Source organism: Pelecanus crispus, chromosome 9 (genome assembly GCF_030463565.1).
Source record: "Pelecanus crispus isolate bPelCri1 chromosome 9, bPelCri1.pri, whole genome shotgun sequence".
In the NCBI taxonomy this organism is placed as follows: Eukaryota; Metazoa; Chordata; class Aves; order Pelecaniformes; family Pelecanidae; genus Pelecanus; species Pelecanus crispus.
In genome coordinates this window covers 30,726,298-30,749,696 of record NC_134651.1, presented here as the reverse complement: position 1 = coordinate 30,749,696, position 23,399 = coordinate 30,726,298, and the positions used below count along the sequence as shown (strand labels likewise).

At 46.4% G+C, this 23,399-nt stretch overlaps 1 protein-coding gene across 2 annotated transcripts; it reads left to right on the top strand.

Annotated features, from left to right (window-relative positions):
* The first annotated feature begins 138 nt into the window (after positions 1 to 138).
* Positions 139 to 20,497, top strand: BOK (BCL2 family apoptosis regulator BOK). 2 transcript variants are annotated; one of them, XM_075716899.1, is made up of 5 exons: positions 139 to 752; positions 1,633 to 2,011; positions 7,207 to 7,335; positions 15,253 to 15,416; positions 20,336 to 20,497. In XM_075716899.1, exons 2-5 carry the CDS (start codon positions 1,789 to 1,791, stop codon positions 20,459 to 20,461), a joined length of 642 nt encoding a protein of 213 aa, XP_075573014.1. In that variant the 5' UTR covers positions 139 to 752; positions 1,633 to 1,788; the 3' UTR covers positions 20,462 to 20,497. The 2 variants fall into 2 exon arrangements, with proteins under 2 accessions (XP_075573014.1, XP_075573015.1); XM_075716900.1 differs by having other exon boundaries at positions 20,340 to 20,374.
* Positions 20,498 to 23,399: the final 2,902 nt, after the last annotated feature.

Below are 23,399 nucleotides of genomic sequence, written 5' to 3'. Positions count from 1 at the left end.
TTTTTTTTTTTTTTTTTTAACCAGACTACTCATAGTTTGGGGGAATGCAAGCACTGCTTGCTTTAGCCCCGAGCTGTAGCTCTGTTTGTTAATAATCTCCATTGTTTAGGATTGAACTGATATGACTAGCGCACCACTGAAGTATGACATCCTGCAGTTGCCCAACTTGGCTACCATCTTGAAAATGCCTGGCCAACATCAACTCTGCAAAAGCCACCATGGCAATTCACCACGAGCTATTCCTATTTCAGCAGTGCATTCATTGCATTCTGTTACATGGGGTAACCTAGTCCAGAAATTATGCTCCTACCCTCACCCCGAAGATGGGTCCTTGAACCAAGCCCCGGTGTGCTTGCAGTAGAACAACAGAGAACCTCCTTAAGAGAGAAGAAAGGGGAGGAGAAAGCGTTGGTCTCTGGCTCTAGCAACCCCACCTCCCGGTTATTTCATCTTCCTTACAAGGCTAAAGCTAGAAGATTTTCTCTGCCGCCTGGGTCCCTTAAAAGCAGCAGAGCAAGCGCCGAGGATCCCGGTGGGGTGCAGCCGGGATGCGAGGCTGACAGAGATGGGGAAGCTGGCAGTGGCATGAGCCCTGCGGAGAGCCCGGCAGAGAAGGCTGGTGCTCTCCAGAGAGAAGTGTGACAGCATCCTATGAATCCTAAACCAAGTGTTCATTGATGCAGATCTTCCAAAGAAACATGAAACCAAATCCAAAAAGAAATCACTGAGAGGGAAAAAGTGCAACATAAGAGGTAAATATATTTTTCATTGGGAAAACCAAAAATAACTGGCTTTATTTAATTTGAAAATCGTTATTGTAAGTAGATGTCTAAAACTGAGGACTGAAAAATACATTTACTAACATCTAAATAAAGACTTTGGTCTGACTGACTTCAAAAGCAGCATGGGGTTAAAGAGTCAGATCAACAGATGAATTCAGGTGCCTTTGAAGAAATTTTGAATTTTCTCTTTAGGCATTCACACCTGAAAACTTTTTTTTAAATCTGCTTTTCTGTTTTGCCCTCTCTGCTATTGCTAAAGGTTTTTGAGAAGTAGTATGCACGTTACTTTGGGGGGGGGGGGGGGAAGAGAAAAAGAGTGGCAGAACCAAAACCTAAACTGAGAATGTGGTAAACTGTCTCCAGCAAGACATTTCAAATGCTCCCATGCCCCTGTTCTTGCACTAGTGCCATTTCTTCAGAAAGATCCATGACCTACTGAGCTGGAATGTCTGTTGACATCTGGTTGAGGTTACTGTAGCTTATATTTGAGATTCCTTTTTTTTTTTTTCCAGTTTAATTGAAACAAGCTGAGATTGTCTACACATTCTATGAATTGTTTCTACACTCTGACCATCTAGTCTTTCTGAAGGGTAGTTCTAGGACTGCTGAATCCAAACTGGAAAAGAGGAAACACCTTGCTAGTTCAAAACTGCAGCCCTTCTGTGGGTCATGCTGCCAGTGAAAGTCAGGAGTGGCTGAAATACGGAAGACTTTGATCCTTGTCTGTAAGATGTGCTGAGACAGATGTTTTGCAAATATGATAATACTCACTTCAGTGTAACTGTAAGGTTGGACTTCTGATTTACAGGTTTGCAATGCTAGAGGACTTACAGATGCTTTTATTCACCAGGTAAAATGAAAAACTGGCCTCTTGAGAATAGCTGCTGGGAGCTGTGACAAACCAAGAGACCAGAGGATTACGACACAGGTCCTGCAGATTCTCATCTAAGGCGTCGGCTCAGCCTTCCAGCAAGTGTACGCTGAGGTGTGGGTTCAGCAGCCAAGGATGGAAGTGCTACGCCGTTCCTCAGTCTTTGCTGCAGAGGTGATGGAGGTTTTTGACAGGTCTCCCACTGACAAGGAGCTTGTGTCCCAAGCCAAGGCTCTCTGCAGAGACTACATAAATTCAAGGCTAATTCGAGCAGGTGTCAGTTGGAGCAAACCTGAGTACAATGCACCAGTGCCTGGTGGTAAGCTGGCCGAGGTATCCACCATACTGCTGCGACTAGGTAAGTCCCTGCGGGTGTGGGTGAGAACTGAAACTATATGGAGTAATTCAGACCAGACTAAGGTTTCTGGAACTGATGAGGGGCAAGAGGCTTTTCATGTGATGACATAGAGGTTTTTCTTCTCTGCTTTATGCATATAGATTTGGTTTTGGTGATCTTCCCTAAAAAACTCCTTTACTTGCATTTCCTCAGTCCCTTGGAGCACTGCTCAGCACAGTGTTTCTGCAGAGCTACTTTTTTCTGAGGACTTGCAACAACTTAAAAACATGATGCAGTCCAAGAAAGCCCAACAGCAAACTAATTTTACTTGCGTTAAGACTCCAGCTGTGTAACAGTTTTCACGGTAGTTTCAGTAGTCTTTCTCAGCTTGGCATTTTAACAGGTCTTGCAGTGTTTTCTCTAGGGGCAGGTGACTTGGCTGCTGTGACGCAACCCAAGTTGGCGTCTAGTAGAGTACTTATACCTCTAGACTTGGGGTTCATCGGTTGCTTGCCCAGCTGCAAAGATGTTTAATTTGGAGGTAGTTGCTTAGACCATGTGCATTGAAGATTTTATAAAGCCGCTTTTCAATGACAGCGTGTTGATAGTGGGTTCAATTTTCCTTTGCCTACCTTAATCATTCAGCAAGACATGAGTTTTCTTGCTTTTTGTTGGAGCAAGGAATTGGCTGATGTTGCCTAGCATACACTGCCATTCAGTGTCCAAACTAGCCAGCCCCCCTCACAGCCAGATGACTACCAGGACTGCAGGGAGAGCGATTTGAAGGTCACGCCTGTAGGGAGTTGTGCTTGTACACTCTAAATGCTGACAGTTGCCTGGCCTTTTGCTTTAGGTTTTAGCCTCCTACGTGCTCAAGTCCAGCCATTTGTCTTTTGGGATCCCAACACCCTCGTTCTTGGAAGTTGCTTCCAACATCCCTCTTTGCCCGCCGGCTGGCATATTAGTTCACATCTGGCTTGGAAACTACCACTAGCATTTGCATCTCATTTAATTACACCAAAATTCAAATAAGTCTGGTAAAGCAACCTTTAGCTGGGCCTAACAAACTCAGGACCAGGCTGGTCTCCCTACTTTCTCCCCTTTCGTTCTACTTCTGTTTGATATTATCCCAAATTTCTTTTTAAGGCATAGATGTGTTTCTTTTAACTGACTTTTTTTTCATTCATTCTTTTTCACTTTTTCTCTCCTATGCTTACTTCTATTTTTGTTTCCTGTGGTTGTTTGGTCTTTGGAGGGTTTTTTTGTTGTTCTGTCAATCTCAATGCCTCTTTGTCCTCCATTTCTTCTCTGCCTGGGTTGGGCGTTGAGATTTGTTTGCTTTCAACCAGATCTTCTGTGGGTGGCCAGGAGCATGTTAAAGAGCAAGCAGGTGGCAGACTGGATCTGAAGGCGTCTCCTAGATAACTCTCCTGTTACTTATTTGTGTCCAGATGGAAAGATTTGGCTGATAGTCCCAGGAACTTGGCGCCTTCTCTGAGCAAATCTGGAGAGTGCCATGTGGTACCCATGCAACAAGAAGGGTGAGCAGTCCTTATTAGGATGAAGTTATTTCCATCCTGTTCAGAAACTCTGCCTGCCACATGGCCTGTCCCTTTCTTTTCCCCTTTGCTTCTATAACCAGTACGAGGCCGAGTGGTATCCAGCCACCTGCCAGCAACAGTAGTCCTTAGCTGCTTAACTAAGCAGTGCAAGAAGCTGGACCAGTTTTTTCTTCATGATAGCGCCGAGAAGCCTGTGGAGATGAGAAGTTGGAGTATTTCCTAGCCCTCTTGCACACAGAGAGTTGGATGAACTGGCTGGTGGGCCAGCAGAGGTGCTGGGCATGGGCAATGCAGTTGCGGTCTTGGGGAGCAAGAGCCCATCAGCTCAGTGAGGCTTAGCAGCTAATTAGTGCAATTAACAAGTCAGAGGTGGCAAAACCTAATGGTATGGCCAAATAAGACACCCCAGACCAATCTGCCATGTGTGTCAGAGGTCTGGTTTATCCGAACTTGTCTCTTCTGTGGCCAAGACCCAGACAAGTGCCCTTTCACCGCTGCACTGAGCTTCTGCATGTGGGAACTGTCACTGCTGCCCTGCTTGCTCCTCCATGATTACTGGAGGAAGGAGAAGCAGCACAGAAATTGCTCTCAAAGTTGCAAAGTACGCAGTCGGGTATCTGAACATGGACACTGAAGACTGCCACCAATGTAACACACTGCTGGAGATGTCCTGGGGCTGCCAGGGCAGGGAGTCTCCATGAGCCTGGGACTGCTTTCTTGTGCTTTTCTTCCCCTGCTGCTTTTGTCTGCCCTGTGTGTTGCTGCAGGGCAGGGCCCACTTCAGCAGTATGTGTACCTCCAAACAAAACCTGATCTCATCTGGGGCCTGCAGGCACTGCTTGTTAAAAGCTGTCACAGTGGCAGGCTACCAAGTGCTGATCCCAGCCTCCCATGCCTCCCTCTCAGCTAACCACTGGCAGGGCTATCCCTAATTCCTCACATTTACAGGGATGTGTGCTCCCTGTGAGGAGAAAACATCTGTTGAGTAGTACAAGTAATGTTTCCTCTTATCAGGGCTGACCATGTGTTGGCAGGGTTTCCTCTTGCCATCAGATTGTGTGGGACAATCCCCCACCATGCACAAAGGGCCTTGAGAGCTTGTCTGTGGAATTCTATAAAGCTGGGCTTTGCCTGTGCTGTGCTGAGTGCCAGTGACCACTTAGAGTCATTAGCTACTGGACCTTAATTCACAGAATTATAGGATCGTTTAGGTTGGAAAAGACCTTTAAGATCACCCAGTCCAACCATTAACCTACACTACCAAGTCCACACTAAACCAATCAAGGGTAGACTAGACTAAACCATGTCCCAAAGTGCCACATCTACCCATGTTTTGAACACTTCCAGGGATGGTGACTCCACCACCTCTCTGGGCAGCCTGTTCCAATGCTTGACTACCCTTTCCGTGAAGAAATATTTCCTAATATCCAATCTAAACCTCCCCTGGCACAGCTTGAGCCCATTTCCTCTCGTCCTATCGCTAACTACATGGGAGAAGAGCCCAACACCCACCTCACTACAACCTCCTTTCAGGTAGTTGTAGAGAGCGATAAGGTCTCCCCTCAGCCTCCTCTTCTCTAGGCTAAACAATCACTCAGCCGCTCCTCATAAAGCCTGTGCTCCAGACCCTTCACCAGCTTTGTTGCCCTTCTCTGGACATGCTCCAGCACCTCAGTGTCTTTCTTGTACTGAGGGGCCCAAAACTGGGCACAGTATTCCAGGTGCGGCCTCACCAGCGCCGAGTACAGGGGGACAATCACCTCCCTGCTCCTGCTGGCCACACTATTCCTGATACAGGCCAGGATGCTGTTGGCCTTCTTGGCCACCTTCTTGGCCTTCTCTCATCTATAACAAGCTCCTGACTGGGGTGTCATCTTCCTTTTCAGTCCCCAATGTCCTTGTTTCGGCTGGGATAGAGTTAATTTTCTTCCTAGTAGCAGGCACAGTGCTGTGTTTTGGATTTAGTAGGAGAAGAATGTTGATAACATGCTGATGTTTTTAGTTGTTGCTGAGTACTGCTTATGCTAGTCAAGGACTTTTCAGCTTCCCATGCTCTGCCAGGTGCACAAGAAACTGGGAGGGGGCACAGCCAGAATAGTTGATCTAAACTGACCACAGGGCTATTCCATACCATATGACGTCATGCTCAGTATATAAACTGGGGGGGGGGGGGGGGGGGTTGGCTGGGGAGCAGCGATTGCTGCTCGGGAACTGTCTGGGTATTGGTCGGCAGGTGGTGAGCAATTGCATTGTGCATCACTTGCTTTGTATATTATTATTACTATTATTATTATATTGTTATTATTATTATTTTACTTTATTTTATTTCAATTATTAAACTGTTCGTATCTCAACCTAGGAGTGTTTCTCACTCTTACTCCTCCGATTCTCTCCCCCATCCCATCGGGGCAGAGGGAGTGAGCGAGCGGCTGCATGGTGCTTAGTTGCTGGCTGGGGCTAAACCACGACACCCATCTAAATGAAATTTTCAGGAGGATCAGTTGCCCTCTGACTAGGGCAAGTCATCTGGGTCTTGCAGTAGGATGTAAAGCTGCTGTGACAGCTCTCCTTTCCCTGGGTGCTCCAGAGCACCCTTGTGCAGGAGAAGGACATAGGCTGTCCTTCTAAATCTAAACCAAATAGGACTCACCATGCACAAAGGGCATTGGTCCCATGCAATGTTTGCATTGTGTAATGTTCCTACAGCAGCTGTGCAACCCTCATTAAGTATCTGTGAACCCCTATAGAGAGAGAAATCCATTGGAAACTGAGGTTTATTAATTCTACTGCTCACAAATGGTTTGTTTTGCTACAGAGGAAAAGCTTTATTGCTCTTGCCCAAGCTCCATAGCACAAATGTGTGGGAGGAGGTTCTCTGCTTGTCCTTGGTATTTCCATCTTGGTCTTCAAGCTAGCCTAATGCCTCCAACCATTTCCCAGCTGGGGAGAAAACAACCTGGAGGTTAAAGCACATGTCTGTGTGTGTGTCGGGAACCTTGTTACTGAGGAGTCAGCCAGGCACATGATTATCTCTTTAACCATTTGGAGGAAAGAAAGAACTCCAGATCATCACTCAGTGCCTGTGTGAGCGTAAAATAGCTGAGCTGATAGTCTTTTTGCTCAATTAATGTTCTGCAGCTCTGGGTGGATCCTTGGCTTTCATCAGCCTCCAGCATTCTTGAGTTGCTCTCATCTTGAGGCTTTTTTGTACAAGTCTGATGGGGTGTTGAGAAAGGGTGTATCTTTCAAGTGCTTACATAGAGGCACATGCCTCCTTTTCACTTCTGAAGAAAAATGAGATGGCTTTGCTTATCTGAGGCCTGTCTCCGGTGTTGGAGGAAAAACAGGCATCCAGCCTGGGAACATCATTTATATCAGGGGTTACTGCAGCCACACCACTGGTAAAGGGCCACTGCCTGTCCCCATCCCCTTTAGAAGTCCCAGGCACAGGGGATATTAGGAAAGCATGGTGCAGGTGGCAGGGGGTTGCATCTAAATGACCCCAAGCACTCTGCTGCCTGTTTAAAATAAGGTGGACCTGGGATTAAGTCTCTTTGGCTGGAGGAATATGTGGGGTGGCCCCAGCTGTAATTCCTACATGGTGAGAGCAGGACTTGGTGTTCTGCATGCTGACTCCTGACTGTTTGTTTCCAGGGGATGAGCTGGAATACATTCGCCCCAACGTCTACCGGAATATTGCCCGACAATTGAACATCTCGCTGCACTCGGAAACAGTGGTGACAGACGCCTTCCTGGCAGTAGCTGCGCAGATTTTCACTGCAGGTACTGTGCCCTGACAGATATGCAGACAGGGCTGGGCAGAAAGGAACAGGATGGAGCCACCTGTCTCAGAAGAAGGCGTGTTTCTGGGATGGCCTGCAAGGTGGGGCATGGTTTCTGAAAGGGCTGTGGGCAGTTTGGCAGTGTGCCCTGCTTTAATGATTTAATGAGAGCTCCTCTATGCTCTGTTGTTCTGGCAGGGAAATGCCCTGTTTTATTATATCCTCCTGGCAGGTTCTCGCTCATTCTGGAAGGCATCTCCTGCCCTTCCTCGTTAGGAGGTGGTGTTACCTCATTGCACAGGGAGGTCACTCATTCCAAGCTCCTTTGCTCACCATTGGCAACTGGAGAAGATTCATTACATGGGAGCCTCCCTTGTTCCAGCTCATGCTGCTGATGCTAGGAGCCAGAACCAACTCATCACAAGGGAGTTCCTCTCTTTCTGGCTTCCTTTGCCCCAGCAACAGCCAGAACTGTGATGGAGCCTGCTGCTTCCAGTTGCTGCTTCTCCTTTCTTCATACTCAGAGAGACAGGAGTCTCGGCCCTTGAGGCTAGCTGTTCCAGACAGGCAGGTGCTTTGAGCTTTCTCACTGCTTAGACATGAATGTTCTTCTGCTTCTGTTTCCCAGGGATGATTGTCAAAAGCAAAAGTACATTCTGTGCTGTGTTCCTGTGAGGGAACCTCATCCTCCCTGAAAACTCTCCCTGCCTGCGATTAGGAATGCAGTCTGGGGGAATCAAATCTCCATGTAAAACGTTTCTCTTCCCTTATGTCAGGCAAGTCTTGACACGTTGTAGGCAAGCAGTGTCTGGTTGCGTTGTCCATGGAAGTAGATGTTAGAGACTGGAAACAAAACAACAACAACAACAAAAAAAAAACACAACAAAGACAGCTACTTGCTAACAGTACAGTAGTGTGAAAACACTGGATCCAGTGACATTGACATGGGAAGTGTCACAAGAGGCAGTGATTCTTGTTACTCTGAGAGTAGTTGGTACAGAATAGAAGTACAGGTTTCTGTTGTACTTTCAAATAGGCTTCCTCACTCAAACCCCTTTTATCTTCACAACTGGCTATGCATCTTTATGCGTATGAACTGCATGGGAACCACTGAAACCCTAGAGAAGCGCAGTGCTGACATCCTGGACTTCAGATCTGAAGTGTGTGGTGGTGGAGAGCACAGATCCTCTCCAGAATCACAACAGATGACGAAATAGATCTCTGAGGGGGACTTGCAAAAGCATGGCTCCCAGCAGGTCTAGTAGGGCAGATATACTCCCCAGATCAGGGAAACTGAAGTTGTGCCATAAGAAATGGGTGGAATTGGATCCTGTAGCTAGTACTGTAGCCCTCAGCATCCTTTCAGAGCATGCCTGGAATGCAGATTGCCTTTGCACTGGGCTGGCTTGGGAGGCCATGTAGGCTCAGAAAGCAAGAGCTGGGCAAGTATGGCAGGAATGTCTGAGTGTGGCTGTGTTCAAAGTGCAAGCGCCCTGTCTTGTCACTTAGTGCTGAGCTTTACTTGCATCAAGGCTTACAGAAAAACAAAGGTCAAGTTCGCACACTCAGGTATTTGTATTGTGGGTAAGTAGGCTGTCTTCTTAAATGACTATAGCTGAGTGCATCAGAACTGGCCTACCTCCAAGGCTGAAGTGACACAGGGAATTAAGCCAGAAAGGTGGATGGCTGCAGGTGGAGCAGAATGTGCATGCTGCTATGTTGCATAAACATGATGCTGGGGAGAAAGCCCATCTGGCTTCTGGGAGTCCTGCTCTTGCCAGTGTATATTGACAGATTCATTGAGAGCTGTGTTTTTTGGTGTTCTTCAACTTCTCAGCTCAGGAGTCAAGTGAAAAGTGTGGATGGTTTAAAATGTTTTTGTTGGACGTAAAGCTAGAAATTGTAACTTTTGGTTCTAAACTTGGGGTTTTCAGGGTAGTAAGAATGGGATCTGGACTCAGCCCTTTGAGGCTGGCAATGCTAGAGACTTTGGGAACATGGTAGAAGCCCAGGCTCAGGCTCTGTTGCTAATGCTGCCCCTCGTCTGGTGACACCATGCTGCATAGATGGCTGGCAGTTGGCTGGCTGCACAGGGTGTGGATTCAAACCTTCCCAGTACTCTGTATGCTCCATTTTTTCTTCTTTCTCATCTCTGTCTCAGAGCAACTAACAGGATAACCTGTAAGTGTGAAGCTGTGGTTGTGTATTCAGTTGCTTTTATCAATTTGTTGTTGTAATTTCTCTTGCTAGAAGGCTGCTGAGTGGCAGAGGGGGAGGAGTTTGCTGATTTTTAGCATTCCTGGATCCCAACTGCAGTCTCAAGACTCAGTATTTAATGCCAAATCCAGAAAATCGGAGTTGGCCGTGGCAGCCAGACATTCATTACTAATTTTTTTTTCATAGTTCAGAGGAAAGAGGCTCTTCTTGAGCAAAGGAAACAAAAGACTCAAGTGCAGTCTGAGTTTTCATGCCAACTACCTATTGCTGAGTGCTAAAGCATCTCAGCCTGTTTCTCACTGTCCAGTTTATTAAGAAAACAGTTACAGTCTGACACTGCAGTGCCTAGACAGTCTGGGGAGCCCCATTAGTCACTTGCAGTGCCTTTCCAGCAAGGGGGTGGGGGATTTTGACCCTGTCTTGCTGGAGAGGTTTTCTCCTTAATCTTTTACATGGCCTTCTTCCACACTCTGGTCTGGTTTTCAGTCTTCACACTGTAGCTCTGGCTGTGCTCACTTCCTGTCCACAGTCTGCAAGTCCTGACTAAGCACAAGCCCTAGGTGGACCTGTCAAGAAGGCAAGACTGAGGACATCTGGTATCCTTGTTGGTCCCACTGCATGGGTACGTTGTACCATATTTGACTTTAGACCATTTCCAGTTACCTCAGGTTTGGCTTTTCTCTGGTGTAGCAAGGACAGCTTGAATCCCAATTACAGCAAGATTAACAGCTGAGAATGTAGGCATAAGGTGAGCAGGTCACAGAGCATGGTAAGGCTCAAGTTGTATTTTGCTTCCCTGTTTCCATACAACCTGTTAGTTATTCAGGGTGAGGAGAGGCCATCTGTGTGGAGACTGGCACCACAGAGCCCTGACCTGCTTTGGACATTGAAGGGTCTGCAGCAGCATCACCTCTGTGACAATACCACTGATTCTGGTGTGTGGTCCAAAGCTGCTCTGCAGCCAGCAGGAGACTTTCCACTGACCTTAACAGGCTTTGGATTGGGGTCTGCCTGAGCTGGCATTTACGTTACCTGTTAAAATAAATCCCAGAAGGCAGGGGTCACTTGGTGGAAAAACAGAAGAAGAAAAGGGAGATACTTTTTCCTTTCCTAAAGGAAACAGTTTCCTCCAGTTGGTAAGAGCTGCTAGGCATGAGGGCTCTCTCAAAGCTTTCATCCTGGTTTTGTATTGTTTTAGGTGCTCGTCAGTTTTTAATCAAGAGCGCTTGGGCTGAAGTGAACCCTGTACAACAGGGATGCATGGTTAATGGGTTCTAGGGAGAAAATACTTTCCCCTGAAGGAGCAAATGCTGTCAGAAATGCATCCCACTGCTTCCTCATTGCTTAGGCATTATGAGTTGAGCTTCCTGCCTTGTGCACGTCCTTCTTGGCTTCTTTCTCTCCACCAGAGGAAAGGATGTTGTGTCTGGCTGTATCCTCCCAGCTGTTGAAATGTAGCACTTGATCATGTTTCTCTTAGGTCTGATTTGAAAGTTAGGTTTTGATGCTGAGTGGAGTGGAGGGAAGTTTATTTGAGTAACCTTGGATAGTGCAGTGCTCTGAGACTCTGCGCAGTCATGTCTCATGGCTTCTTGAGCTCTCCCCTGGGGCAGGCAAGCTGATGTGCAGCAGGAACGCTTTCAAGAGTGGTCCTCTCCTGCTAATTCATTTTCCCCTGGGCTCACCAGTGTTTACATACCTTCAGCTCCATGACTGGCCTTGAGTCTGCAACTTGTATTTCTTGTTTTTTACAATGCCTTCTAAGCAGCTTTTCACATTTTCCATGTCCTTTTGTTCCATGTCTATGAGCAGAAGTTTCAGAGTTTTCTCTGTTTTGATCACTCCTTTCTGGACCAGTTTTCCATTCCCTCTTGTCATTAGGTCCTGTGCATGCTAGTCCACACAGTGAGAAGCTGTGAACACATTGTTTCTCTTGGTGATGAGTGCCCATTTCACCCAATGTGGATGGCAGCCAGATCTTTTGAGGAATTTGGAGTAAGACAATGTCTCTTCTCTGCTCATGTGCACTGGCCAGATGCAATTCCAGCTTATGCTGAAGGATGCATCAAGCAAGTGTCACCTTGACCGTGGCCTGAACATCACAGGTGACAGAGGCACTGCCCTGCCAGTAGATTGTGCTCCTCTACCCCTGCCAAGGGAATACTTGAGACAGAAAAGTTAATGGAGCTGGAGTCCTGGAAAAGTGCAGATGGGGGCTGCTGTGCCCTGTTCCCCTGCCCTGGCTCTGCCTGGAGCCCTCCTGGGGCAGAGGGACCAGCGACAGGCATGGCCCAGCTTTAGTCTAGAGCAGCTGTTAGAGGTGTCTGCTCTTCCCTTGCTTCAGAGCTCCCCTACAACATCTTGTGCGAACAAGAGCATAAGCTGTGCCCTGCTGTCTTGGTTGAGGAGCCCAGCCAGCTGTCTCAATCTTCTGCCACCTCCAGCAGTGGCAATAGGAGGTTCCATGCAGAGAAAGCAGGAGGGGATTTCCTCCTCTTCCACCCCTGTGGCCCAGCTCTGCTGGTAACAGGAAAAGCAGACTGAAAGATTCGTTTGACCCTTATACAGGCATTCTCTGTAAAGAGGAGGATAATGGGAAGTGACCGCTGAGCCCTTCACATCCATCAACACAATAAGCACCGGCCAACAACTTGCCCTCTTTCTGCTGTCTGTGTGAAAGGGAGATGGGCTCTGTCCATGTGCTTGGGAAGCATTCTGCAGCAAGCACTGCTATGTAGCAACCTTGGCAGAGAAGCCAGAGCTGAAGGGCTTTCTCTCCATCCTCCCTGGGAGGAGACACCTGGACTGACATGTCTGTAGAGCAAAATGCTTTCCTATGTATTAGGGAAATCATAGGTCTATTGAGCCTTTATCTTTCATAGGTTGTGGATACACTTTTCTCCTGTTGGAAAGAGAAACTTGGGTTTAAAACAAAATTAATCAAGACTGCAGCTGTCTTTCTCTACCAGGGTGGCCTCAGTCCCCTGTCAGTCTTAGTCACTGCCATGTAATTATCTCAAAGCTAATGGACTTGCTTCAGATACTTAAGCTGTCAGTAAAAGTTTGGGAATAAGTCAGTGAACTCTTCCCTGGAATTATGGGTAACTTTGGTTCATTTAACTCAAGATGCAAGGAGCCACATTTCTGCAGGGATGAAGAACAGCAAAAACTGACTTACATTAAAGTAAGTATAAGCCAGCTGAGGCTCTGGTCCAGGAGATTGTGGTCAGCAAGAGGTAACCCCTTAAACCCTCTTCATTGGGTGGAGAGGTATTGACCTGCAACAGGACAGCCTCTTTCTTGCCAGGAGAAGCCCTCTATCTAGTATTTTCTCATGTGGTTTCATAGCTTCTTCCTGGCTCGTTCTGCTGGCTGTCATGGTGACATGCAATGTGAGTAAGACAGATAAATAGTGTGAATACCACATAGGCAGTGAACTTCCTGAGTGACAGCTCTGGGGAAGGGACACCGCAGAGTCTACTCAGAAAATAAAATCAGAATAAGAATAACAGCCAATTTAGCTATATTATGTCGTGGTTTAGCCCCAGCCAGCAACTAAGCACCACACAGCCGCTCGCTCACTCCCACGCGATCGCTGCTCAGGAACTGTCTGGGTATCGGTCGGCAGGTGGTGAGCAATTGCATTGTGCATCACTTGCTTTGTATATTATTATTATTATTTTACTTTATTTCAATTATTAAACTGTTCTTATCTCAACCCAGGAGTGTTTCTCACTCTTACTCCTCCGATTCTCTCCTCCATCCCATCGGGGCAGGGGGAGTGAGCGAGCGGCTGCATGGTGCTTAGTTGCTGGCTGGGGCTAAACCACGACAATTAATAACTTCCTCTGATCTTGGAGATAGTGCTGGTGAAGGACAGAGTATCACAGGAGACTCTGAGCTACTGCTGTTACTGTTGCTGCAGAGCCTCACAAAAGCATCATCTGTAGATTTTGATCTCATATCAGTCATGAGTGAGAAATGGCTTTTTTGGAACACTGAATGGATTTTCTTCAGTCTAACAAGCCATTCCTGTGGCTGACATTTGAACAACTTCTCTAAAGTTTAATACTCTTTTTATTAAAAAAGAAAAAAAAAAAAAGCAATTCCCAAAAGTGTTAGTGTGAGTGTCCCTTTTGAGGCACTAAGTGGAAGGATTGTGGAAATGCTCTGAAACCTGCATGTATTGTAAAGGAATGTGGGGAACTCTGCTGTGGTGTGAACAGGCATGAGGAGTCTGGAGCTCCATCCCGGAGAGATGGGCCGGGGTGCTTGGGGGTCCCAGGGTTTTGATGCGGGAAAGAGGGAGACTCTTCATTTCAATGGTATTTAAGGGTTTGCTTTCTTAGCTGATAGATTGCTGAGCACATCCAGTTTCCCGATCATGTGTTTAACCACTTCTGGTCCTTCGATCTTGTGACTTGAACTAATCTTTCCTTCCTTTCACCTGTTTTCTTTCTTGTTGCACCCCAGCAAGAACAATTTTTGTGTGTTTTTTAAATACTGAAACTTCACCTGGCTTCTGGCTGCATTTGGGAGAGACCTTGCACAGACTCCATAGAGACCTAACACTGTAAAATACTTCACAGTATGCTTGTCAAATACTGCTATTCCAGATAATAAAGTAAGGGGGAGAATTAAACTTCCTAGCAGATCCAAAGGAAGTCCATATGCCGTTGTGCTGTGGTAGTTCTTCTGCATGGGTGCAGAAGGGTTGTGTTTCCAGGTCACCAGTCCTGATAAAAGCCTGATGAGGGACTGCTGGCTGCAATGTTTAAGCATGGAGGATTTATGCCCAGTGGTGTTGGCAAAGTGTGGGGGAGACCCAGGGAGGTTGGCCAGTACCCAGAACTGAGCTCGAGTGCTTATCGCTAACACTAACAGGAAGATGACTGCTGCTGGGACAACTCCCATGGAGCATTTGCTGCTGGCAGGTCAGCCTAGCAGGAAGGCTGTTTTCTGGGAGATTAGATAACTGACTGACACTCTGTCCCTGCACTGCCTTCAGTGGGATAGGATATGCAATGTTAAGTATTGTAGGCAGAGTGGCCAAATTCTTGAAGCTACCTGGTTTTCAGGCGGGAACTGAGGCATACGCCTTACACGGAGGACGCCAACACTCTTGGCCCTGTAGCTTTGCCTCCCTTTTCTGCTCTTGTGTCATAGTAGAACTGACTGAAGATGCTTATCTCACGTGTGCTTTGCGTGCCACATTGGAACAGTCTCCTCTGATCTGGAAAAAAACAGGAACACTTTGTCTAAAGAGTGCTAAGTGTTGCACTGGCAACAAAAGCCCCATGTTGCTCAAACTCTTTGAATTCAGTTGCCTCCTGTGCAGCATGTGCATGGCTGAGAGTTAATGGCAATATAAATAATGGTGGTGCACATCTTCCCTATTTTCATGATGCCTTTGGGCTGCTTTCTCCAAAGCTGTGCACCCAGTGCTAAGAGGGGGGGGTCAAAGCATGCCCAGGTCAGATCATTTAATTCTGCTCCTCCAGGTGAAGTGTTTTCCCCAATCCTGGTCCCCTCATATTTCCTTTCCTCCATGGTAGAGAGCATGCAAAACTGTGGCTGCACCTGAACTCAGCTGCACGCATGCAGTGTGGGCACATGTAATGAAGGAGAGCTGTTTCCCTTGAATATTCAAGACTGAACTTTGTGTGTGTGTAAATCTGAATGACTTTTCTTCTTTTCATAGGCATAACGTGGGGCAAGGTGGTGTCTCTCTATGCTGTGGCAGCTGGGCTGGCAGTGGACTGCGTGCGGCATGCACAGCCAGCCATGGTTCACACCATCGTAGACTGCCTGGGAGAGTTTGTCCGCAAGACCTTGGTGACATGGCTGAAAAGGAGAGGAGGCTGGGTAAGAGGTGCTATCTGATCAAGCTTGCTTCCACACATGCAGACCAGAAAATATCCCATTTAATGAAAGTGAGAGTGCCCCCACTGCAGCTTTATGCAGAAAAACGTTGAATGAGATTCTCTTCCACAGCCCTGTGGCCACCATTGTCCTACTTACACCTGTGCTAGACTCCATATAGCTCTGTTACTGCCTCATGGTCCCGTCCTCGACCATATCAGCTGTTCTGGTCCTCAGCTTCCTGCGTAGGTGTGCCAGACTAATTCAATCCTGACCCACCAGGACCTTTTCTGTTCCTGACCTGAATATCTCTGGAGCTGCCAGCCAGTCATAGCGGGAGACTGTAAACAGGGGTCATTCTCTTGGGCAGCTGTTTTCTAGAAACTGAAAAAAATGAGGCCTGCCAAGTTAATTCCCCTTTCACCTGCCCCACCCACAGTTCCCCAAGTCAAAGCTTAGTATATTAACATGACTTGCCACCATAAGGAATTTTAGAGGGATATTAAAACCTAGTAGTTTGTGCCATTCCCTGACCTGACCCTGACAATGCTTCTTCTGATGTAGCTCAAATTGTAGTGCACTTATGCTCTGAAGGGCACTCAACACCCATTGACAGTGGGAGGGTTCATGGCTCTGTCACTGGCCTGCTCCGAGACTCTGGATAAGGCACAGTGCTGCTCTGCGTTGGAGTGTGGCTCCATCTCATATGGCTTTAAGCATCTGATTTTGTTGGTTATCTTTATACACAACGGGAAATACAATGCTCCTGTGGAGGATGGTTTAGAGTAAGAGCTTTACTTTGGTGCTGTGGAATAGCCAGACACCTTCCTAGTGACCTCCCCAGGAGACTGAGATGACTGGTTGGCTATGTTAGCGGTTGGCACCTGGATGATCCATCTATGTGCAGGGGTCTCAGTGCCTTGCTGGCAGGATATAGACACTGCTTGGAGTGATACAGCCAAAAGCACTTTGGTGTACTGCCTGGCAGATGCTGCCTGGAGCTAAATATTGCCATATGACACCACTGAGCTCGTGGGACATCTTGTTCCCATGGCATGCGCTCTTTCCAGACTGAGCCACTGTGGCAAATTCCCTCCTTTCCAAGAGGTGATATTTATTCCTGAGCCGTCAGGAACAGTCAGGCTCCCCACCCCACACAGACCCAGAGAGAGGGGGATGTCTTTTTCCAAACTGAGCATTGCTCCTCTGTGCTGAGACTTCCCACGTGTGCCTGTAGCTGATTCAGTCACCTAGTTTCTCCAGGAGTGAAGGCACTTTTTTGATGAAGGGCAACTGGAAAAGTAGCGCTGTTCTGATTTTGGATCCCTTGCATTTACTTAAGTGTCATTGCCACCTTAAATCATCTCTGCCCTCTCTAAAACTGTGTGACCTTGAGGCCAGCTGAGTCAGGGAACTGTTTGATTGGGCCAAAAAGTAACCTTTGATTTGAATGCCCTGATCTGTTTCATTTTGCATCCACACAAATAATTGTGCCAAGGTAGGTGAAGAGGATATCCTGGGAAAGCAATTGATTAAGTAGCACTGTTCCTGCCTGTGAAATCCCTGCCTCAGTATCATTTGAGGCTTACTTTAACTGGGTACCTGTAGAGCTGATTGAAGTGTGTTCTCTGAAACAATTTTTCCTTTGGAAAAAATCCAGTTTCATTAAAATTGAAATGTTGCATAGGAACTTGTCTCCTCCTGGTTTCCAACTAATTTTTTTCTTTGTTTTGGTGAAGCATGCATGTCCTGATAAGTTAGCATCCTGTTTTAATTTTTGTATTACATTATTAGAGTTCAAAACAGGGTGTTTTGATAGTTCCAAATGGATATTTTTGAAAGTTTTTTGCATAGCGAACAAAACGCAAAACCCATCCCCAGACCAAAAGTGGTTCTTTGCAGCTGAGGAGATAAGTCCTGTCCACTGCTAGCTCCTTCTACCAATCATCCCTCTTTGGATGGCCAGCACATTTCTATTGGAGTTGCTGAACCTATGCTGCTTGCTCTTGGGGTCTGGCCCTCAGAAAAGGAAGCCAATCTCACTGCCCCCGGTCAAACAAAGCGACTGTAAAAGTTGCTGGGTTGTGCTGATTACAGCCTGTCTCCAGTACCTTTATCAGCATTTTTGGGCTGCAACAAGGAGATATTTTCCCTCTAGAAATGAGTGGTTCCTTCAGTGTGGGGAAAGGCTGCTAATCCTCTTGCCATCTTGTGCTGTGCTTCCCTGAATGTTCTTCCTCCTGATCTAGGCACTGCAGTGTGGCATTTCCCAGCCTTGTTCACAAACGGGCCAGATGAAACAGCTCTGTAGTGGGGACCCTTTCATCTGGTGCCTGACCTAGCTGGTTGTTAGTTTGTCTTGGCATGGAGTCCTTGTTTTCCCTGTGCACATGGCCCCTGTCTCTTATGCATCGGCTCAGGTTGAAGCTGCCAAGAGGAACCACCGTGCTCTGAGCTATTTCAGAAAAGCCACTGTGGAGACCTTGGAAAGGCATTTGAAAGTGTCCACTCAGCAGTAGGTTCCCATACTGCTTCCATAGGGTGGAGAAAGACCCTACACCCCAAAGCCCAACCCAAAACAAACCTCTTAGGAGAAACAAGAAATGTTTAACCCTTTGAGGCATCATCTCTCCCTGGGGAGAGTTTGCAGCCTCAGTAGGGGCTTTACAGTAGAATAGAAAGTTGTGGGGTTTTTTTTTTTTTTAGCAGCTTTTACATATATTTGCTATGAAGAAGAGCATGTGACTTGAACTTGAGTGATTAACAGGCAAAGATCAAGCTGCTATTGCAAGGGTTTATCAGTGCCTCACAAGACTCAAAGACCTGTTTTGTTAAGTAGCTTTGAAATTTTCAATTCCAGTGCCTTATCAAGTATGCTTTATGGATAACAATAGCTAAGGCAACTGTTAAACAGCTGAGCAATTTTGTTTATCTAAGCAAGCACCATAGAAATTTGTAAGTGCTTCTGACTGCAGCTCCTCTTGATTAGCTGCAGTGAGGTCATTGCCTTTGGTAGGACATAGCACAGCTTTAAAGAGTTCACACTCATCTGGAAGTTAACCCTCTGCAGCTATAATCAACCTGGTGTGCATATTTGGGCCTTGTACTGGTTCACGTGAGGCACTAAAGCCCTTCAGAGCTTAGGGTAGCTGATCAATAAGAAACCTAACATCTGAATACATGTTCAGACAGGTACCTGCACATCATGACTTCTCTTGACTTGTGTTTTAAATATGACACAGTGACAGTCCCTAAAATTGGACAGGCTGAATTAGTTCAGACTTTTTTCAAATGCAAATAAGGTGAGTTTGCTAAGCCATCACTGAAAGCATTTAAGCAGACCCATTTTACTTTCCTCCACAATACAGATAAAGTACCTATAACCACCAGTAGTACATTGCAGTGTCTTCTGTTATGTGCTATCTTGGCTGCTTGCTACATTTCCTTGCGCTTTTGTAGCTGTAGGCAGCAGCATTTCCACACCTTGGTTGTCAGCCTCAGGAGCATGCCATGTGTTTATTCACCTTCCTCCTGTCATCCTGTTTCTTCCCATCCTTGCATCCTTCCTATCCCCCCATTCAGGGAGGAACTGCTGGAAGTATGTGGGAGGCTGTTGAGGCTGCTGTCAACAGACCTTTGGTCTGTAGATGACGGTGGAGTTGGTTAGTGCAGCTATAGTTACTAACTGGACACAGGGATTTGTCCCTTCAGTCCCCCTTTTGTTGTCTTCTAATTATTACTAAAGTTGGTCAGGCAAGGCTCACCCATGTCTTGAACACGGGTGGAAATACTGGAAAAGATTATTGGAGTATTCAGAAGCTCTTGTGTCCCATTTTATGGGAGGAACATCTTAGGATTTAGAGTCTGACTTCCCTCTGCTTGGTCAATGAGACACGTGTGTCAGAAGGCAAACTTGGAAGACTGCTGAGCTAAGCCTGCAAAGAAAAATCTTTTGGGGCTCATGAATATTTGCCCTCCTTGTGACCTGATTCTTGTTCACAATTGCCACCCAAAAGCTGTTTCTGAAAACGGTGTCAGGTTGATGTGCTAATGGTGCTCCCTCTGTTACAGAACTACAGGCCATATCTCCTTGTGCTAGGCTGAAGTTTAACCGCAAACTCAATTATATTGCTGGCAGAACTTTGTTTCCCCCACAAGAAGATGCAATTTTCTATCTACCTCTGTCCTGTTCACTTCACCCTCCAGATATTTTCCACCTCCTCTTCCAAATGTCAGCTGAGATCCTGTCTTCATGAATTTGCTGGATTGTTGTTATTTTTTATTCATTGCAGGCCAGCTTCTATTCTTGTTAATACTTGAAACCAGCTGCCCAAGCGATCTTTAAATCTGGCCCACGTGCCTGGGAGGCATCTCTGCCAGCATACATATTTCCACAAACAAAGCTTGTATTGCTTTAGATTTAAATTGAGGGTTGGCTTGCTTGAATGAGTTCCAAATAGAACATTAAGGCAAGAGAAAAAGTGCAAGCAACTTGAGCCGATATTAAACAGGACAACCTCTGGGAAGCATCTTGCTTTACAGAAAAGGATGAGAATGCTGATATTGCCAAGGCTTCCTAGCTCTTTTGAAAAGGGGAAGAAAGTTTCTTTTATTTAGCTGTTCAAAATGGAAAATGGTTGACAATCTTCCTGTAGCATTTCTTTCCCCAGGGGTGGCTGAAAAGGGGGATACTTTGCCTTGTTGATGCAGAATGAAGAAAGTGTATTTTGCAGAGCTCTTGAGCCTGGTTTAATAACTTGCAATGTGTGGAAGTGTCAGAGCAAGCATTTGTGGCTGTTGAAGGTGTGGTAAAGTGGTGCTGCAGCAGCAATGGCGCAGTGCCGCAGGTTGTGGGGCTGGAAGAGTCTGCAGCGGTGGTTCTGGGCATCTCTCTCTGATGATCTCTGTTCCCTCCTTGTTAGGCAGACATCACAAAATGCGTGGTGAATACTGACCCCAGCCTTCGCTCCCACTGGCTTGTGGCCGCTGTTTGCAGCTTTGGTCACTTCCTCAAGGCTATCTTCTTCGTCCTGCTGCCTGAGAGATGAATCCGAGTCACCAAGTGCAGCCCCCCTACCCCATTTTCCCCCACCCCACTCCAGAAGCAGTGGTAACGGCATTCTTTGAAGAGGAGGAAGAGAAGAACCGGGACAAACAAAAGGCTTGTTCTCCTCTTCCTTCAGCTGGGAGCAGATGATCAACCACAGTCTCCTTTTCGCAGCCACAGGAGCCTCTCTCACCATTAATCCTTTCAAAAGTCTTGTTTCCCTGGATGACTTGTGTGTGTGGCCTGGACATTGCTGGGCACACTGACTGCAGCTGTGTGCAGTGTGGACTGTCAGACATCTGTTCCTTACGGCTGTGTTGCATGCTTATGCTAGTGCCAGGCAGAGCGGAGGAAGAAGGGGATATTATTTGAAATGGGATAGAAAATAGGAGAGGGGGAGAGTCCCTCCTTTGCTCCATGTGATTCCCCTTTCAGTCCTCAGACTTGCCTTGTGTGAATTCTTGTTCCATTTGTGCTCCATCTCCATCCATCCAGCTCCATCTCCTCCTTTATACCTAACTCTGACTTGCTGGGCTCTGCCCCCAGCACAGCATGGTTGGAGGGGATAATGCAGCTGTGCGTTTTTAATGTGACAAAACCAAACATACGGTTGTCCAGCACTTCTCCCCGCTTATCTTGGAAATCAGACGGAATGGTGTGTGAGGGGTAGGACTAAAGGGCAGTTGCATGTGATGCAGTTTGCAAGTGTATTTCATAGACCCCTCTTACTGCACTCAAAAGCTGTTTCAAACAGGAGAACAAGGGGCAACGCCTTCAAGCAACAACTCGGGACTGAATTTCACAATGAAGAAAAATGTTTTCTCTACTGAGATTTCTTCACAGCTAAGCATGTAAGTAGGAAAGGCTAGGGTGCATGGACAGGGATTAGGGAAACAGTAAGTGAACTGTCTGGTGTTGTGAAGGGGGAAAGCTGTGTCAAAAGTACTTGGTTTATGTTTCTCCTTTAATGTCTTTGGAAGTACAACTTGCAATCTTCTTTGTAGCAAACAATAAAAGAAAATAGGTGGTGTTTCACTATTGCAAAGGGTATTGTATTTGTTTCCAGAGTTAAAAATTCCAAAAAAGGCCAGAACAGTGCAGAGACAAACACTCAGGCCATGCTAAAAATACTTCAGCTTTTCCCCTGGTAGAACATGTTAACGTGTTAAAACTACAACTGGCCCAGTTCATGCTAGGAATTTAACCCATGTTGTTACCACATCAGAAACATGCTGTTTTCACCGACAGAAACAGAGCCTTGCTGCTGTCGGCAGGGGAAGGCTTGTGGAGCCTCTTCTCTGCCAAAGCCTCACAGGAGACACCCTGCTTGGTGCCTTCCTCCCAAGAGCGTGGCGTTGCAGAAAAACACTGTTCTGGATTAAGAACATGTGGCGTTATAGGAGTTTTTGCTGGTTTTTTTTTTTCCTGACTTCCCTCCCATACCCTGTGTTTATAGAAGGGCTTTACTGTTTCCATGCAGAAGTTACAATTGGGTTTGAGAATAAAGCAAAGCCTTTACTTTTTGGTTATATCTGTGTGATGGGTTTCTGCTAGCAGTTAGTAGTGCTGTGCTCTGACGAGCAGAACCACTGGCAGAGGATATGTAGGTGGTTATACCCTTGCACGGTCCTGCTTTTGACTGGTCTAGCCTTTTGCACTTCTGCTGATGCCTTGACATATGGGTACGAGGCCCAGCTTTACCTGTAGTACTACACTCGCAGTGAAGGGTGCTTTACCAGCTCAGTCTACTATAGTACTTTTTCAGTCGTACAGTAATTCTTGTGAGCAAAACCCTTAAAACACAACCTTCCTGGTCCCCAGTCCACCAACAAAAACACTCACTGAGAAGGAGAAAGCCTCCCATTCCTACTGAAGCTGCATGCTGCCTTTGACAGTGTCTAGGCAGACTTGGGCTACACTATTAAAAGTTGCGGGGGGGAAGTTATACTGACAAAGTTCCCAGTGTGGATGCAGCTGATGGTGCCTTGAGCTTGCTGCATTTTTTGTGTGTGTAAAGCTTGCAGCTGTTCCCCAAATAAAACCACATTGCCAAAGGGGTATTTTTCTTTTTTTTTCTTCCTGACATAATTATACCAACATTAGGGGTTTTGCTGGCACCTCTCCCACTTGGGATTTTCTTCTTTAGATTCCTGATAGATCTGGCTATGGAAACTTAGACCAGGTATAGCATACGTGGTGAACTAAACTAATCATGCTTTGAGCAGCAAAGAGGATCTCCTCTGATCTGTAGTAGATGCAGTAAAAGCTTTATAGTTCTTTGCAGGAGGATGCAGCTTTGTTGTCTTAAAGGAGCTTACGAAAAAGTAGACTTTGGATTTCTGGAAATACCCTGGTTGTGTGCAGACTTTGACTTTGACAGTTTCGCAGCTCATAAAGTCCAGCTTGCCTTATCATGCTTAGTGTTTTATGAAGTGTATATGAGTTAATGGAGCTAGCATGGTTGAACACTGGGACTGTCGAAACCTTTCTCAATTTAGATGCTGTTTTGAAATGTAATACTTAAGGCTATGACTGCTTTTTCAGTAAACAAGTGCTATCAGAGGGACTACTGAGGAACATGAAGAGTTAAATGCACCAATTAAGTGGGTTTAACAAAAAGATAATGATAAGCCAAATAAAGCAGCATTGCTGGAAAGGAATGTGTGTGGGTGAGAAGGGGGTTACAGAGGCAGGCAGGCAGACAAAGACTTAGTTGGGAAACTGCTGGTAATGAAGAGGTGGTGGAGCTCCCCACAAATAGGTTTCAGAGACTTCTCTGGCTTTTGTCTTGTTGCATTTGCTAGTCCCTGCAATGTACATACCAGAGCTGAACAGTGTGCTGCTCATCTTGCACTTAGTGTTAAACCAGGATGATACTTTTACCTTTCTCGCTCCTTCTGCAATAACCACATTGGCACCAATCTCGCTACCCAAATAAA